The sequence below is a fragment of the Theropithecus gelada genome, chromosome 5 (assembly GCF_003255815.1).
Source record: "Theropithecus gelada isolate Dixy chromosome 5, Tgel_1.0, whole genome shotgun sequence".
Classification (NCBI taxonomy): Eukaryota; Metazoa; Chordata; class Mammalia; order Primates; family Cercopithecidae; genus Theropithecus; species Theropithecus gelada.
Window position 1 is genome coordinate 23992852 of NC_037672.1, and position 16527 is coordinate 24009378.

The following is a 16527-nucleotide window of genomic DNA, read 5'->3' on the forward strand; positions in this document are numbered from 1 at the left end:
GACATTTATTATAAAATACTTCTGTAAAGAAAGAAATTTATAAGCAACCCAAGAAAATGTATATAGAAAGATCTTACTTAAAAGAAATGAAATATTATTGATTTTCCATGTTCTCTGTACTGTATTTAACTTAATTTTAAGAGACTTTTCACTAGAGATAAACTGAACTGTATACCTGAATGCTAATGTCAGCTATATTTCTAGAATAAAAATACAAAACTTTACACCATAGTTCAAGATGTTAATGGAAGAGAAGCTGAATGATATTAAGCATTATCTTTCATATGGCCTTTTGCAAATTGATTTGCAGTCATGAAATTCGACATTTAGCCTGTCTCTCCCAGAATCCAAAGATGTGCATAATTCACTAAATTTTAAGTGAAACGGTCTTATGTAATCATGTCTTTGAAAACATACTGTTTCAAGTTATAGGATAAAATAAAGATGGAACCTCACATATTATTACAATATGTTTCACAAGGCAGGTAACAAACCAAAAGAAACATACTCACTAGTCTATTTCAAAGATAACATGAATGAATGGATGGATGGATGACTGACAGTAGGTAAATACTGAAGCAGACAGATGTCCATATTGGAGGAAAACAGTACTAAATATGGCATGCTGCTGTCCCTGACTGTGGTCAGCTAAAAGGATCCAGGCACACTTGGCAAATCTTGCTTCAGAGGCTACACCCATTTGCATTCAAGTTGTTAAGGCCCCATATGTAGGCCTGAAATCAGATGCTTCTGCAGAGATTGAACCACTCCACTTACAGGGCTGCAGATCTAGTAGTGTTTCCAAACTTAGCTCTGCTATAAGGACACTGAAGTGTATAACGTTCTTTTAAAACTTAGTTTGTCCCCCAGTTTTTAGCTCACAAATTCTAGCCACTGAGCAGCCATAGTGCTGTTATTCTTCTTCCACTTATCCAATTTAGCAGATATTTGCAACAATAAGCGATTACCTGCCTTCCCTGTTCAGCAAAGCACTCTTCTAAAAGGAAAGCTAAACGGAATAATGATCTTCTCCAGAAGCGAAACAAAAGTGAGGATAAACTTCTAAGACCATAGACTTTCTTTCTGCATAGACAAACTAAAAGATACAGCCTTACATTTTAACCCCTTTTTTAAAAGGGGTTAAATTCATGGTTATTTCTCCCCTCAATGAAGCAAATGTGTTGATCAGGAAGGGGATAAGGGCAAAGAGGCTCAATTCACACACAGAGCTCCACTCTCTCTGATCCTTTCACCCTTCAAAAAAGAAAGCTTAAGAAGGAATGGCTTCAAGCTGAGTTCTTGTCTGCCACTACTGTGAAAAAGAAAAAGCTTTTTCTGAAGAGATAAAGCTAGATGAAATAACCTCTAAAAATATCATTGTGGTGAATAAGGACATAGAATGGAAAAAATCCTAAGTTTTCTACTAACATTCCTTTTTTTAGTACACAATAACACCAATAATATAAAAAGAACTCTCAGTGATGGTATATAAATAGCTCTGGCTGGAGCAAAATAGCTTTGCCTCAGCTTCTCCAGAGCTGAACCAATAAACTATCATGATTAAATTTTCACAGTTCAAAAGCAAGTCCATTTAAACAAAAGAGGCCCTTATTTCTGCAACAAATCCAATAAAAAAACAACATTTATGCTACACATATGCAATTATGGTTTATGGAGGACATCCACATTTTTCAACAGAAAAACCTGCCTACTGAATGAAGTTATTAAAAAAGCAAACTTTAACTTACAGTGACAGAGTTCTCAAATGGGTATCTTAATACTTTGAAAATTACTCCTAGAGATATTCTCTCTTATAAATTATATACATAGAATTTTAAATAAAACCAATTAGTACATTACAGAGCCTTTGGGGTTTTACATACCTCCACTAGATAGAGTGGGAGGGTCACAAGATCACCATCTTTATGGCTCAAATGCCTAGCACAGAGCAAGTGATCACTCCCTCAACAATGGATGAGTGACTAGAAGTAGTGAGAAGAGAGTAGTAAGACGGAAAGCCCGAGAGACTTTAGCATCACACAGATCTGGCTTTCAATGGCTTTCAATGGCAATTCTGGTGGTACTTGGGCGAATACTTAACTCCCCTGGGTCTCAATTTTATCTGCAAAATGGGGATAATTCCTACCTCACACACTTGCTCTGGGTATTACAGGAAATAATAAATACAATGAATCTAGCACAGTTCCTTGCATACAGCAGAGACATTCATAAAAACGTTAGCTCCCCACCCACCTATTTTTCCCCTAGTCTAAAAGAGTTTTCAGGATAAAAAAACTACAGTTAGCTAGCACGACTCCTACAGACACATGATAATACACTGTAGCTATAATCCTGTTCTTGTCCTGTTCCTGTTTATTCTACTCTACTCTATATATCTAGATGAAAGGAAAAGAACAAAGTTCTGAATGTTACAAAGAGAATTACCTCCTGACATCTGAGATGAAGGCATCCAATTCATGAATACTACTCCAACATAAAATTTCTCCCATAAAGTGTTTACCCAGTGATAATAAAGAACAAAGTCCCAATGAAAGTGAGCTGCCTGCTGGATTCATTCACTAGCTGAGCTACAATTCCTGCAGGTCATCCTCAAAGGAGGTGGATTTTCACTCACGCTAAGCAAAATGTACACATGCATGGGCCTTTGGAATCAATCATCTACAAGTTGTCAAAAATCTTAAAGTCAAAAACCTAAATGTCACAAGACAGAACAATGAAGACATAACAGAAATTTCAAAAAGATGACAAAATCCCTAAAATCAACAATTCCAAAATCTTAAGGTTAGAAAAGTGCTTCTGCTAAGCAGGAAGTACAATGCCTGTTATATACAACAGGTAATCACCATTCCTTTTCACAAGTTTTCGACTATATCCATATAGTTGAATATTTAGAGAAATGTTTCTATAAGAACATAGAAATATACAGTAGATTATTCCCTTTAAAAAAAAAAAAAAAAAGGCTGGGTGCAGTAGCTTACGCCTGTATCCCAGCACTCTGGGAGGCTGAGGCAAGAGGATTGCTTGAGCTCAGGAGTTCGAGACCAAACTGGGCAACATGGCAAAATCTTGTGTCTCTACAAAAAGTAAAAAAAAAAAAAAAAAAAAAAAAAATTTAGATGGGCAAGGTGGTGTGCACCTGTGGAAACCAGTTACTCAGGAGGCTGAGGTGGGAAGATCATCTGACCCCAGGGAGGACAAGGTTGCAGTGAGCCATGATCATGCCAATACACTCCAGCCTGGGTGACAGAATGAGACCCCAGCTCAAAAAAAAAAAGAACATATAATTCACAATGGAAATCGGTATCAAAATATTATTTGCAACTGGACACAGAGGTACATACCTATAGTCTTAGCTACTTGGGAGGCTGAGGTGGGAGGACTGCTTGAGCTCAGGAGTTCAAGTCCAGCCTGGGCAGCATAGGAACACCCCATATCTTTAAAAATATGTGTGTGTGTGTAAAATTAATTTTCCAGAAAGATACTTATTCTATATAAAATATGAGATTATACAACATTTGATCCAGGTGTGTGTTCATACATTCAACAAACATATGATGAGCATCTACTATATATCGAGTAAGGGATGCTAAGATTAGAGGGATGGATGGCAAATTCCAAGGGGGGCATTAGTCTACCAAAGTACTCATAATTAAGGACCAAGTTTCATTTCAGACACATAATAGTAATTTTTTAGCAGAATACACTCAAACTCTTAGTTTAATTTGCTAATTAAATAAGTTTAACTACAAAATTACTCAAGACTTATATTAGTTTATTGTAGTAAATATTGCATATTATTATTTTTATTTATGGTTTCGAATTCAAGAACAAAAGCAAGAAATACTAAATAACATGCTTATTTGGAATTATAATGACAGCATATAGAAATCTTAAAAGTTTCAACCTTATGCAAATGCAAAAAAACTGAAATCATAACAGTCTCTCAGACCACAGCACAACTAAATTATAACTCAACGTTAAGAAACTCACTCAAAACCATGCTACTGAAACTGAACAACCTGCCTTGAATGACTCCTGGGTAAATAATGAAATTAAGGCAGAAATAAAGAAGTTCTTTGAAACTAATGAGGAAAAAGAGGTAACATACTGGAATCTCTGGGATACAGCTAAAGCAGTGTTAAGAGGGAAATTTATAGCACTAAATGCTCACATCAAAAAGCCAGAAAGACCCCAAATTGACATTCTAACATCAACTAAAAGAAGTAGAGAACCAAGAGGAAACAAATCCCAAAGCTAGCAGAAGACAAGAAACAACCAAGATCACAGTGGAACTGAAGGAGACAGACACGAAAAACCATTAAAAAAAAAAAAAAATCAACAAATCCAGGAGCTGGTTTTTAAAAAACAATTAATAAAAAATAGGTAGATTGTTAGCTAGACTAATAAGAAAAGAAAGAAGAATCAAATAGACACAATAAAAAATGATAAATGGGGTATCACCACTGACCCACAGAAAAACAACCAACCATCAGAGAATACTATAAACACCGCTATGAAAATAAACTAGAAAATGAAGAAGAAATGGATAAATTCCTGTATATATACATCCTCCTAAGACTGACCAGGAAGAAGCTGAGTCCCTGAATAGACCAACAAGTTCTGAAATTGAGGCGGTAATTAATAGCCTACCAACCAAAGAAAGCCCAGGGCCAGAAGGATTTACAGCTGAATTCCACCAGAGGTACAAAGAGAAGCTGGTACCATTTCTTCTGAAACTATTCCAAACAATTGAAAAGGAGGGACTCCTTAACTCATTTTATGAGGCCAGCATCATCCTGATATCAAAACCTGGCAGAAATTAAAAAAAAAAAAAAAAAATCTTCATGCCAGTATCCCTGATGAACATCAATGCAAAAATCCTCAATAAATTCCTGGCAAACCGGGAGCACATCCAGCAGCATATCAAAATGCTTATCCACCACAACTCAGTAGGCTTCATCCCCAGGATGCAAGGCTGGTTCAACATACGCAAATCAATAAATGTAATTCATCAAATAAACAGAACTAAAGACAAAAACCACATGATTATCTCAATAGATGCAGAAAATACCTTTGATAAAATTCAACATCTCTTCATGTTAAAAACCCTCAATAAATTAGGTATTGAAGGAACATACCTCAAAATAATAACAACCATTTATGACAAACCCACAGCCAATATCATACTGAACGGGCAAAAGCCGCAGGCATTCCCCTTGAAAACCAGCTCAAGACAAGGATGCCCTCTCTCACCACTCCTATTCAACATAGCATTGGAATATCTGGTCAGGGCAATCAGGCAAGGGAAAGAAATAAATAGTATTTAAATAGGAAGAGAGGAAGTCAACCTGTCTCTGTTTGCAGATGACATGATACTATATCTAGAAAACCCCATTGTCTCGGCCCAAAAGTTTCGTAAGCTGATAAGCAACTTTAGCAAAGTCTCAGGATACAAAATCAATGTGCAAAAATCACAAGCATTTCTATACAACAACAAACAAAGAGAGAGCCAAATCATGAATGAACTCCCATTCACAATTACTGCAAAGAAAATAAAATACCTAGGAATACAGCTAACTAGGGAAGTGAAGGAACTCTTCAAGGGAAACTACAAACCACTACTCAAGGAAATTAGAGAGGACACAAACAAATGTAAAAACATTCCATACTACGGATAGGAAGAACCATTATCATGAAAACGGCCACACTGTCCAAAGTATTTATAGAGTCAATGTTATTTCCATCAAACTACCATTGACATTCTTCACAGAATTAGAAAAAAACTATTTAAAAATTCATATGGAACCAAAAAAGAGTCCGAATAGCCAAGACAATCCTAAGCAAAAAGAACAAAGCTGGATATATCATGCTACCCAACTTCAAACTATGCTACAAGGCTACAGTAACCAAAACAGCATGGTACTGGTATAAAAACAGACACATAGGCCAATGAAACAGAATAGATAACTCAGAAATAAGACCACGCATCTAAAACCATCTGATCTTTGGCAAACCTGACAAAAACAAGCAATGGGGAAAGGATTCCCTATTTAATAAATGGTGCTGGGAAAACTGGCTAGCCATATGCAGAAACTTGAAACTGAAACCCTTCCTTTCACCTTACACAAAAATTAACTCAAGATGGATTAAAGACTTAAATGTAAACCCCCAAATTATAAAAACAGTAGAAGAAAATCTAGGCAATACCATACAGGACATTGGCACAGGCAAAAATTTCAAGACGAAAATGTCAAAAGCAATTGCCACAAAAGCAAACATTGACAAATGTGATTTAATTAAACTAAACAGCTACTGCACAGCAAAAGAAACTATCATCAGAGTGAACTAACAACCCACAGAATGGGAAAAAAATTTTGCAACTTTCCATCTGACAAAGGTCTGATATCCAGAGTCTACAATGAACTTAAACAAATTTACAAGAAAAAAAATCGAACGACCCCATTAAAAAGTGGGTAAAGGACATGAACAGACACTCCTCAAAAGAAGGCATCCATAAAACCAACAAACATATGAAAAAAAACTCAACATCACTGATCATGAGAGAAATGCAAATCAAAACCACAAGATACCATCTCATGCCAGACAGAATGGTGATTATTAAAAAGTCAAGAAACAACAGATGCTGGCAAGGTTGCAGAGAAATAGGAACACTTTTACACTGTTGGTGGAAATGTAAATTAGTTCAACCATTGTGGAAAACAGCGTGGGTATTCCTCAAAGATCTAGAACCAGAAACGCCATTCGATCCAGCAATCCCATTAGGATATATATCCAAAGGAATATAAATTATTCTATTATAAAGATATATGCACACATATGTTCAATGCAGCACTATTCACAATAGCAAAGACATGGAATCAATCCAAATGCTCATCAATGATAGACTGGATAAAGAAAATGTGGCATATCTACACCATGGAATACTATGCAGCCTTAAAAAGAAATGACATCATGTCCTTTGCAGGGACATGGATGCAGCTGGAAGACTATCCTTAGAAAACTAAAGCAGGAACAGAAAACCAAATTCTGCGTGGTCTCACCCTAAGTGGGAGGTGAACAATGAGAACACATGAACACAAGGAGTGGAACACTACACACTGGGGCCTGTCAGACGGATGCAGGGAGAGGGAGGGCATCAGAAAAAATAGCTAATGCATGCTGGGCTTAATACTTACGTGATGGGTTGACAGGGGCAGCAAACCACCATGGCACACATTTACCTATGTAACAAACCTGCACGTCCTGTACATGTACCCCAGAACTAAAATAAATTTTTTTTTAAATCTTAAAAGTTACCATCTATATAATAAAGTGTACTTTTAAAATGACTTATAACTTTGTATAATGGTCTTATTGTTAGAGTTATAATATATTCCATTTATTTAGTTTAAAAATAAACTTAGGCCTGTAATCCCAACACTTTGGGAGGCCAAGGCAGGAGAATGGCTTGAGTCCAGGAGTTCGTGACCAGCCTAGGCAACATAGCAAGACCCTATCTCTACTTAAAAATTAAATAAATAAATAAATAAATAAATAAATGTATGATTTTAGCCAAATCTGAGGAGTGCTCAATATAAAACAAAAAGCAGCTAAGAAAAAAGAAAAAAAAATCTAAGAAAAAAAGACTATAAAAGATCAGAAATAAATACAGATAACTAATGCTATATTTCCAAGTTTTGATATTTGGGATATTTATGCATTCCATCTCAAATGCCATGAAATATTATCCACCTATGTATAAGTGTTAAAATGCTATGACACTGTATGTTTCCTCTCCAAGTTTCTGTTATATATACAAGTGACCTATGTGCCCCAAAACAAGGGGTATCAAACATGAATCTGCACCAAAATTCACTAGGAAAATTTTGTTAAAAATACAGTTGTCTAAGCCCTCCTTCTGACCTAATGAATCTGAATCTATCCTAAAGGAAAGCTAATTTTATAAAGTGACTCAAAACATAAACTCTCAAATAACTGCACAGTACTTGGCTTTCTAGACTCAGTTTAAAACACCCTTTCATAGTTCTACGGTTGTACTAGCCATCAGTACTACCTTAGGACCACACCACGAATGTCAATGTATAAATGCACTGTCTTTTTTCCAGGGAGATTTTACCTGATCCTTCCAGAGCTGGGGTAGGTGTCCCAGTTGGGTTTGGTAATAGATGCTCTCATACACTCTGCTTTCCTTTCATAATTCTCATCAGATTTGTAACTATTTAATATCTAGATTTCCTCCCCAAAGTATAATTTCCGTGGAGGTAAAGACTAAGTCAATCTTGTTTGTGGATTTAGCTTTAGGGCCTACACATAAATATTTGTTTGAATGAATAAACGAACGAGCAGGGGCCAATACTGTTTTTAAAAAAGGAATCAGATTATAAAGGATCAGATTATGATAGGCTAAGGAGTTTGAACTTTGTCTTGTAGGCAACCAGAACCAAAGCAAAAGAACTTGAAGAAAGTTGTGTCTTTTTTTTTTTTTTTTTTTTTTTTGAGATAGAGTCTCCCTCTGTTGTCAGGCTGGAGCGCAGTGGCGTGACCTTGGCTCAATGCAACCTCCGCTTCCCAGGTTCAAGTGATTCTCATGACTCAGCCTCCTGAGAAGCTGGGACTACGGATGTATGCCACCACACCCAGCTAATTTTTATATTTTTAGTAAAGACGGGGTTTCACCATGTTGGCCAGGATGGTCTTGATCTCTTGACCTTGTGATCTGCCCGCCTCGGCCTCCGAAAGTTGTGTCTTTAGAATATTAACCTGGCACTGCTCTACAATGTGACAGAGTAGACCAAGGTGGGGGAACAGTTGAAGTGTGAGTAAATTATTGTAACCATCAGGTGTGATGTGTTAAGGACTTAAATTAGGGAGGGGTAGCAGTGGAAATGGAAAGAAATGAATGTTGGAAACACTGTGAAGGACTTAATGATATAAGGGCTTAAGGTATAAAAGGAATCAAAAGTATCAGCATTAGAATGTTTATAACAGAGAAGGGAATTTACTGCTTCATCTCAGAGCCCAGTCCACAAGCAGGCATGGCTGGATAGAGTCTCAAATGACTTAATTCTGTTTTCCTTCTTATAGTCCCTAGTGTTGAGAAGTCTCTCTTGGCATGGCTAGAAATATGGCAGCTGACAATTGTAAGATTATATCCTTACAGCTTACTATCTGCAAAGCAAGAGGTCCCGTCTCTAAAAGATCAATCAAATCTACTGGAAGGATACTATCTCCACATGCCTGTGAACCAGACTAGCCAGATCATCTGCCCAACCTATGAAAGAAGAAGAAGGGACACTGTGATTGACAGACTCAACAGGACCACCTGGAGTCAGGGAGGAGCAGTTCTCCAATGACAGCGATTCTGCACAAGCAAACAACATATTATCCTCTCTAAAATATAACTGAGTTTTTTGGCCAGAGTAGCTAGATTTATTCACTGTTTTCGTCTCCTTTAGATATCAGTAGACCCATATCTTGAGCTTTACGGACATTAAACAGCTCCATAGCCACCAGGCTAGATTATCATCTATATTTAAAAAGGCAAGTAGAATTTATAAGTTAAGACAGAGAACAGGAGACCCAATTGCCTAGATTTCAGTCCATATTCCACAGTTCACCTCATACAAATCTCCATTTCCTATGAAAATGAGAATAACAACACCTCGTAAGAATATTTTGAGGATTAAATGTATACATAAAAATGTACTTAGAAGAGTGCCTTCCACATAGTGCTCAGTATTACGTGTAATTATTTCATATGTATATAAATGTATAAGGACGTATATGGTATTTATATAAACACAAACCTTGCATGGAAAGACTATGTTAAGAACGAATTTTACATGAAACCTTTCTAACCAATGGTCAAATCTTAATGCTCACCCTACTTGACCTATCAGTGCCATTAGCTATGCTAATCGCTCCCTCCTCCTTAATACACAGTTTGAAAATATTTGAAAAAAAAAAAAAAATTACATCTGTGCTGAATATGCAGTTTTTCTCGTCATTACTTCCCAAACAATACAGTATAAAAACTACTTATATAACATTTACATTGTATTCAGTATTACAAGCAATCTAGAGTTGATTTAAGGAATACAGGAGGATGTGCATAATTTATATGAAAATACTATGCCATTTTATATATGGGACTTGAGCATCTACAGATTTTGGTATCTGAGTGATACCAAGGGATGACTTAGGATACCATTCTTAGTCTTCCTCGTAACTGAATGTTCCTTCTAAGTCTCCTTTGCTGGTTGCTTTTCTCAGACCTCTTAATGCTGTAGTGCCCAGAGCTCAGTCCTTATACCTCTTTTCTGTTTAGACTTACTCTCTTGCAATCTCATCTAGTCTCTTGGCCAATGAACTCCCAGATTTTTATTTCCAGCCCAGTTCTCTCTCAATCCTAGACTTGTATATCCTACTCTCCACTTTGCAACTCTATCTTAAGGTCAATTCAAATTCAATTTTGTCCAAAACTGAACTCCTAGTCTTCCCCCAAAACCTATAGCTTCCCCATCATAGCTAATGGCTGTTCCATCCTTCCAACTGCTCAGGTCAAAAATCTCAGAGTTATTCTTTACTTTTCTCTACCATCCATCAGGAACTCCTATTCGCTCAATCTTCAACACAAACCTAGACTCTAACCACTTCTTACTACCTCCATTGCCACCATCTAGCTCCCAGCCAATATCACTTCTTAACCACTATAAAAGGCTCTTAACAGGTATCCATCCAGCTTCTGCCCTTGCCCCCCAATCTATTATCAAAACAGCAATCAATGTGAGCATTCAAAGCATGTCAGATCATTCTACTCAATTCAAACCTCCAATGGTTTCCTATTTCAGTCAGAGTATGAGGCACGGACCTTACTGTGACCTAAAAGGCCCCACATGATCAGCCCCATCCTCATTACCACCCTGACCTCAACTCCCACAGTTCTCCTCCTTGCTCTTTTTGCTGCAGCCACAATGGCCTCCTTGCTGCTTCTCAGATACACAAGGTCCACATCTGGCCTAGAGTCCTGATACTGGCTTTCTGCCTGAAACGCACTTCACCATCATATGTGTATATTCCCCTCAAACTTCAAGTTCACTGAATGTCAGGGTATTGGGCTAGGCATGGAGGCTCACGTCTGTAATCCCAGCACTCTGTGAGGCCAAGGCAGGTGGATCACGTGAGGTCAGGAGTTCAAGACCAGCCTGGCCAACATGGCAAAACCCTGTCTCTACTAAAAATATAAAAATTGGCCGGGCATGGTGACACATGCCTGTAATCCCAGCTACTCAGGAGTCTGAGGTGGGAGGATCTTTTGAACACAGGAGGCAGAGGTTGCAGTGAGCCAAGATCACGCCACTGTACTCCAGCCTGGTGGAGAGAGTGAGACTCTGTCTTCAAAAAAAAAAAAAAAACAGTCACCTTCTCAACGAGGCCTGCCCTAACCACTATATTTAAAAATCAGTTCCTGCCGGGCGCGGTGGCTCAAGCCTGTAATCCCAGCACTTTGGGAGGCCGAGACGGGCGGATCACAAGGTCAGGAGATCGAGACCATCCTGGCTAACCCGGTGAAACCCCGTCTCTACTAAAAAATACAAAAAACTAGCCGGGCGAGGTGGTGGGCGCCTCTAGTCCCAGCTATGTGGGAGGCTGAGGCAGGAGAATGGCGTGAACCCGGGAGGCGGAGCTTGCAGTGAGCTGAGATCCGGCCACTGCACTCCAGCCTGGGCGACAGAGCAAGACTCCGTCTCAAAAAAAAAAAAAAAAATCAGTTCCCACCACCACCTTATCATCCCAAATTCTCCTTAATCTTGCTTTTTTTCCATAGCATTTATCACCTTCAAGCAAACTTTGTAATTTCTGTATTATGTTGCCTGTTTATTGCTGGTTTCCCCCATGGGCAATGTGTGCTCCCCAAGAGCAAGTATCTTTATCTACTGTATTGACTGCTATATCTATCTATAGCTATATGCCTGACACATTACGTGTGGTCAATAAATACACAGTAAGTTAAATATTTACTCAATGAATCTTATCCCACATTCAACTTTACCTTTGCATTTCCATACTTTAGACTCCGCTATTTAAAATGGGCTTATTCAGATGCAGGGAGGAAAGCCAAGACAGCTTGATGAGGGTAAAAACGGGTATGAGGTAACATGAAACTGAAGAGACCATTGTGTTAAAAAGAGAAACTCAAATTTCCAAAATGTCCAATTTATATTACCAATATGCCTTAGAGTGGATTACTAAATTACAGGCCAGTTCTCATGATTACTATGTCCAAAGTCCAGAAAGTAACTCTTTTAAGAAATATTCCAGAGTCTTTTAAAACTAAAAGTGGCCTGAGATGTCAATTGTGTCTTTCACAAATGAAATGGGGAAATAAAATCTTTAAAACTTTTCCAGGACGAAATGACTAGTTATAGGAGAGCTAAGAACCACTGGCATCTGAAACAACTAAACTCACATATAAGCAGATAACAGATTTTCCTCATCTATAGAGAGTTGTCATCTGACATATGGATCTGGTTCCTTGAAAGATTTGCCACAGTCTTCTCTTGGCTACAACAATCTACGACCATGAATGATTACAATTTGGAGTTCATAAAACCAGAGTTTTATTCTTATTGTATAAAAATTCATTGTCAGACTTCCTGAAGTATAATTCATTCACATATAGTAAAATTCGGGGTGTCTCTTTTTTTGGTGCCCACTTCTATGAATTTTGACAAATGTATACAGTCAGGAAACCACTACCACTATCGTGACATAAAACGTTTCATCACCCTAAAAAGTTCCCTCCCCAATCCCTAGCCTTTAGCAACCATTAATCTTTCTTCTTTCCTTATATTTTTTACCTTTTCCAGGATAGCATATAAATGAAACTGTACAATACGTAGCCTTTTGAGTCTGGCTTCTTTCACATGGCATAATGCATTTGAAAGTCATTATCTTATTGCATATTTCGGTACATTAGCCATTCTAAAAGGTGTGTAGTGGTATTTCATTGTGGTTTTAAATTTGCATTTCCCTAATTACTAATAACATTGAGCATCTTTTCCTATATCACATAGATCTTAAGAAATGTCCTCACAATTAAACAATTACTTTCCCATGGAATGAATTAGTAGGGGAAGGAGGACCGGGGTAAAACAGAGCACAAGATTTTTAAACTTGTTATGTATTCATCCTAAGGCTATGAGAAGATCTATGAGATAATACATATGAAAATGCTTTAGAATATATAAAGTACTATTATAAATATAAGGCACTACAATTGTTATTAAGTGCTAGAAAGTTATCAGATTTAAAAACTGCACCAGAGGATTCACTCTCTCCCAGATAGAAGATGAATAAAACACTGACTGCCCTAGCTATACGATCTCTGTCTTTTGGAGGTGTCCTGAATTAAGCTAGTTGTTGGAGATAAAGTTCTGTTTTCAAGCATAAATGTAACTTCTTTTCACAACCAATATAACCAATGAGTTCAGCATTCGATAGTGATAAGAAATAGGCCGGGAGCGGTGGCTCATGCCTGTAATCCCAGCACTCTGGGAGGCTGATGCGGATGGATCACGAGGTCAGGAGTTGGAGACCAGCCTGGCCAATTTTAATCTCTACTAAAAATACAAAAAATTACACGCCTGTAATCCCAGCTACTCGGGAGACTGAGGCAGGAGAATTGATTGAACCCAGGAGGCGGAAATTGCAGTGAGCCAAGATTGTGCCATTGCACTCCAGCCCAAGACTCCTCTCAAAAAAAAAAAAAAGACAAAGATAAATTTACTATTTTAGTATAAAAAGATAGAGCTAACTTCTGACCTGGTTCTTCCTCCTGTGACTGACATCTCACCCCTAAACAATTTTCACGTTTCCAAAAACTAAAAAGATGACTTGTCCATTTGTCTTTTAAGAGCTTCTACCTTTAAGTGATAAATGAACTGAATTTTACTGAATAGGAGTCCCTAATGCAGGAGTTTCTAAAAAGTAAATAAATAAAAGTAAAATCACCTAACCAAGATTCCTCGTAATATCTGGATAGACAGGCTGACAAAAACTAATAGGAAACTGAATAACAGAGCTGAATAAATCGATCTGAATAAATAGTGTCGGACCATACTAGATGTCTCCCTCCCAATGCAAGAAACCAATAAGCAGAAACACCAAAGATTTGGAGCATGGTTCTAGTCGAGAATGTTATTCGATATATAAAGGGAAAGCTTACCTTTCTTTCTTTTAGTAGCTTTTTATAGCCATTTGATCCAAGTGACAATAAAGTAATAAGCACATCTAAAGAAGGCGAAGCTGAAGCTCTTCCTGAAATAAGAAGGATAAGTTACATTAAGAAGATGGGGGGGGGTAGCTGTAGAAATTAAGATTTATTACAGTAGCCTATGTACAAATGGATTTTTGTTAGTTACTTTTTCTGAAAAGCAACTTATTTATTTACCTGGATACATCTTGCTGATTTCCTGAATGAAGGAATCATTAAAGCCAGCAATTATAGCGCCACCTACTGGAACCATAAAATTTTTGTCCAAGCTCTGAACAAAAGCATCTATTCTACCAACTCGAGCCCCCTAGAATCAATATAATATTACATATTAGTTGCTAGGAAAACAGACAATTGCTATTAACAAATACATACCACAACGAAAAATTATAACTATTTGAGTTAATTAATATATTAGCCTGATTTAACCATTTCACGATATATACATGCATCAAAACATCAAATTGTACACCATAAAAATACACAATTTTTGTCAACTCTCTTAGAATAAAAATAAACACCATTAAAACAATGCACAGAAAAACCAACTGAAAATTTTTATTTTTATTTTCTTTGTAATAGTGCCAAGAAAACGTTTTTAAGTATTAAAACAAAATTTTTAATGGTGCTGTTTATATGTGGAACTTTAAGCTTACAACGTGCTTTCACACATAAATCATTTAATCTTCATAACAACTCTGTGAGGCAAGCATGGTTTCAGTATCAGCTCAGGTGGGAACTTTAATGAAACAAAATTTTACACCTTAAAATTTGATAAGAAAGAATGGATTTGGCCGGGCGCAGTGGCTCACGCCTGTTATCCCAGCACTTTGGAAGGCCAAGGCGGGCGGATCATGAGGTCAGGAGATCGACACCATCCTGACTAACACGGTGAAACCCCATCTCTACTAAAAAAACAAAAAATTAGCCAGACGTGGTGGCATGCGCCTGTAGTCCCAGCTACTTGGGAGGCTGAGGCAAGGGAATGGCATGAACCCAGGAGGCAGAGCTTGCACTGAGCCGAGATCTCACCACTGCACTCCAGCCTGGGTGACAGAGCGAGACTCCATCTCAAAAAAAAAAGAGAATGGATTCATCCCATGCGTCTCATCTGGGCTCCTTTTTGACAACAAATGTCTACAATGGGTTCTGTAACTATTAAGTGGTTTTAAACACCCTCTGTAAGTTCGAGGGTGGCCACCATAACCTAAGGGACTATAGCCATCCGAGTTGCCAAACAGTTAATTATACGTGTGCCTCTCTTTAATGCTTGCACAATCTACTACCTGTACGACCATTTTAAGCACTCAGATAACAAAAAAGAAATGCAAAGTTTTACTTTTAACATCACTTAATGGAAATTTTATTTGTATACTCTTGGCAAGTTTAGAAGCAATGTTTCTACATAACTCCTGCTCCCTAATATTGTAAACTTAGATGACTTCATTCCATTGCAAATGAACTTCCAGTGAAAATCTAATATTCTGGTGAAAAATTGAATACTTACCTACTAGAAATGTAAAAGTAAGTTCGGTCCTCGTCCAACACAGTCTATGACCTTCTGTCTAATGTGCTTCAATTTTCTCCTCTTAAAAATACAGATACTATCTAAATTACAACTAAGATAGCCTTTTTCTTTATCTGTAGCCACAGATTTTCAATCTGTATTCACAATCTGCATTCCTATTAATATTATAACCATATTTGACCTTCATTTTCACATCTTGCTATCTGAGGGAGAATAGAAGGAGCAGATAGCTGGCCTAATCTAAGAGTCCAGATCCAGGCAACAGGTGGAAGCAGCTGAAGCAGGGAAGAGGAGCGGCTGCTCTGGAGGCCATTATACAACTGTTCAAATCTTAACCTTCCTCTTCCTCTTCTAATTTCCTAATAAACCATAATCAGAGAAAATCTCACCATATCACAGGAAAACAGAGAGACACATGTAAGACTAACAGAATAAAAAAAAAAAAACTGGAAAACATGGGAAGTAGCAGCACATAAAAATAAGTGGAACAGTGACAGTTGCCTTTGTATTAATATTTTAGTACTGTCCAAGGCCTCCTGAGAGAAACAGGAACCTAAATTGGAAGCAGAAATACTAGAGGAATCAGTGCATCAGACGTTGTTAGAACCCTTCCATCACTAAAACACAGAAAGCATTTAAAAAGCAGCACATTCTATGGCAAGAAAACAAACAGGCCAGACCC

At 37.5% G+C, this 16527-nt stretch overlaps 1 protein-coding gene across 2 annotated transcripts in view; it reads right to left on the reverse strand.

Annotated features, from left to right (window-relative positions):
- Nucleotides 1-16527, reverse strand: part of SEPSECS (Sep (O-phosphoserine) tRNA:Sec (selenocysteine) tRNA synthase) — a 40495-nt gene that overhangs the window by 10832 nt on the left and 13136 nt on the right. For both annotated transcript variants that reach the window (XM_025386710.1, XM_025386711.1), the window contains 2 exons: nt 14495-14624; nt 14270-14361 (listed from right to left, as the gene is read on the reverse strand). In XM_025386710.1, coding sequence (XP_025242495.1) covers nt 14270-14361; nt 14495-14624 — 222 coding nt within the window. The remainder of the gene's footprint in view (nt 1-14269; nt 14362-14494; nt 14625-16527) is intronic.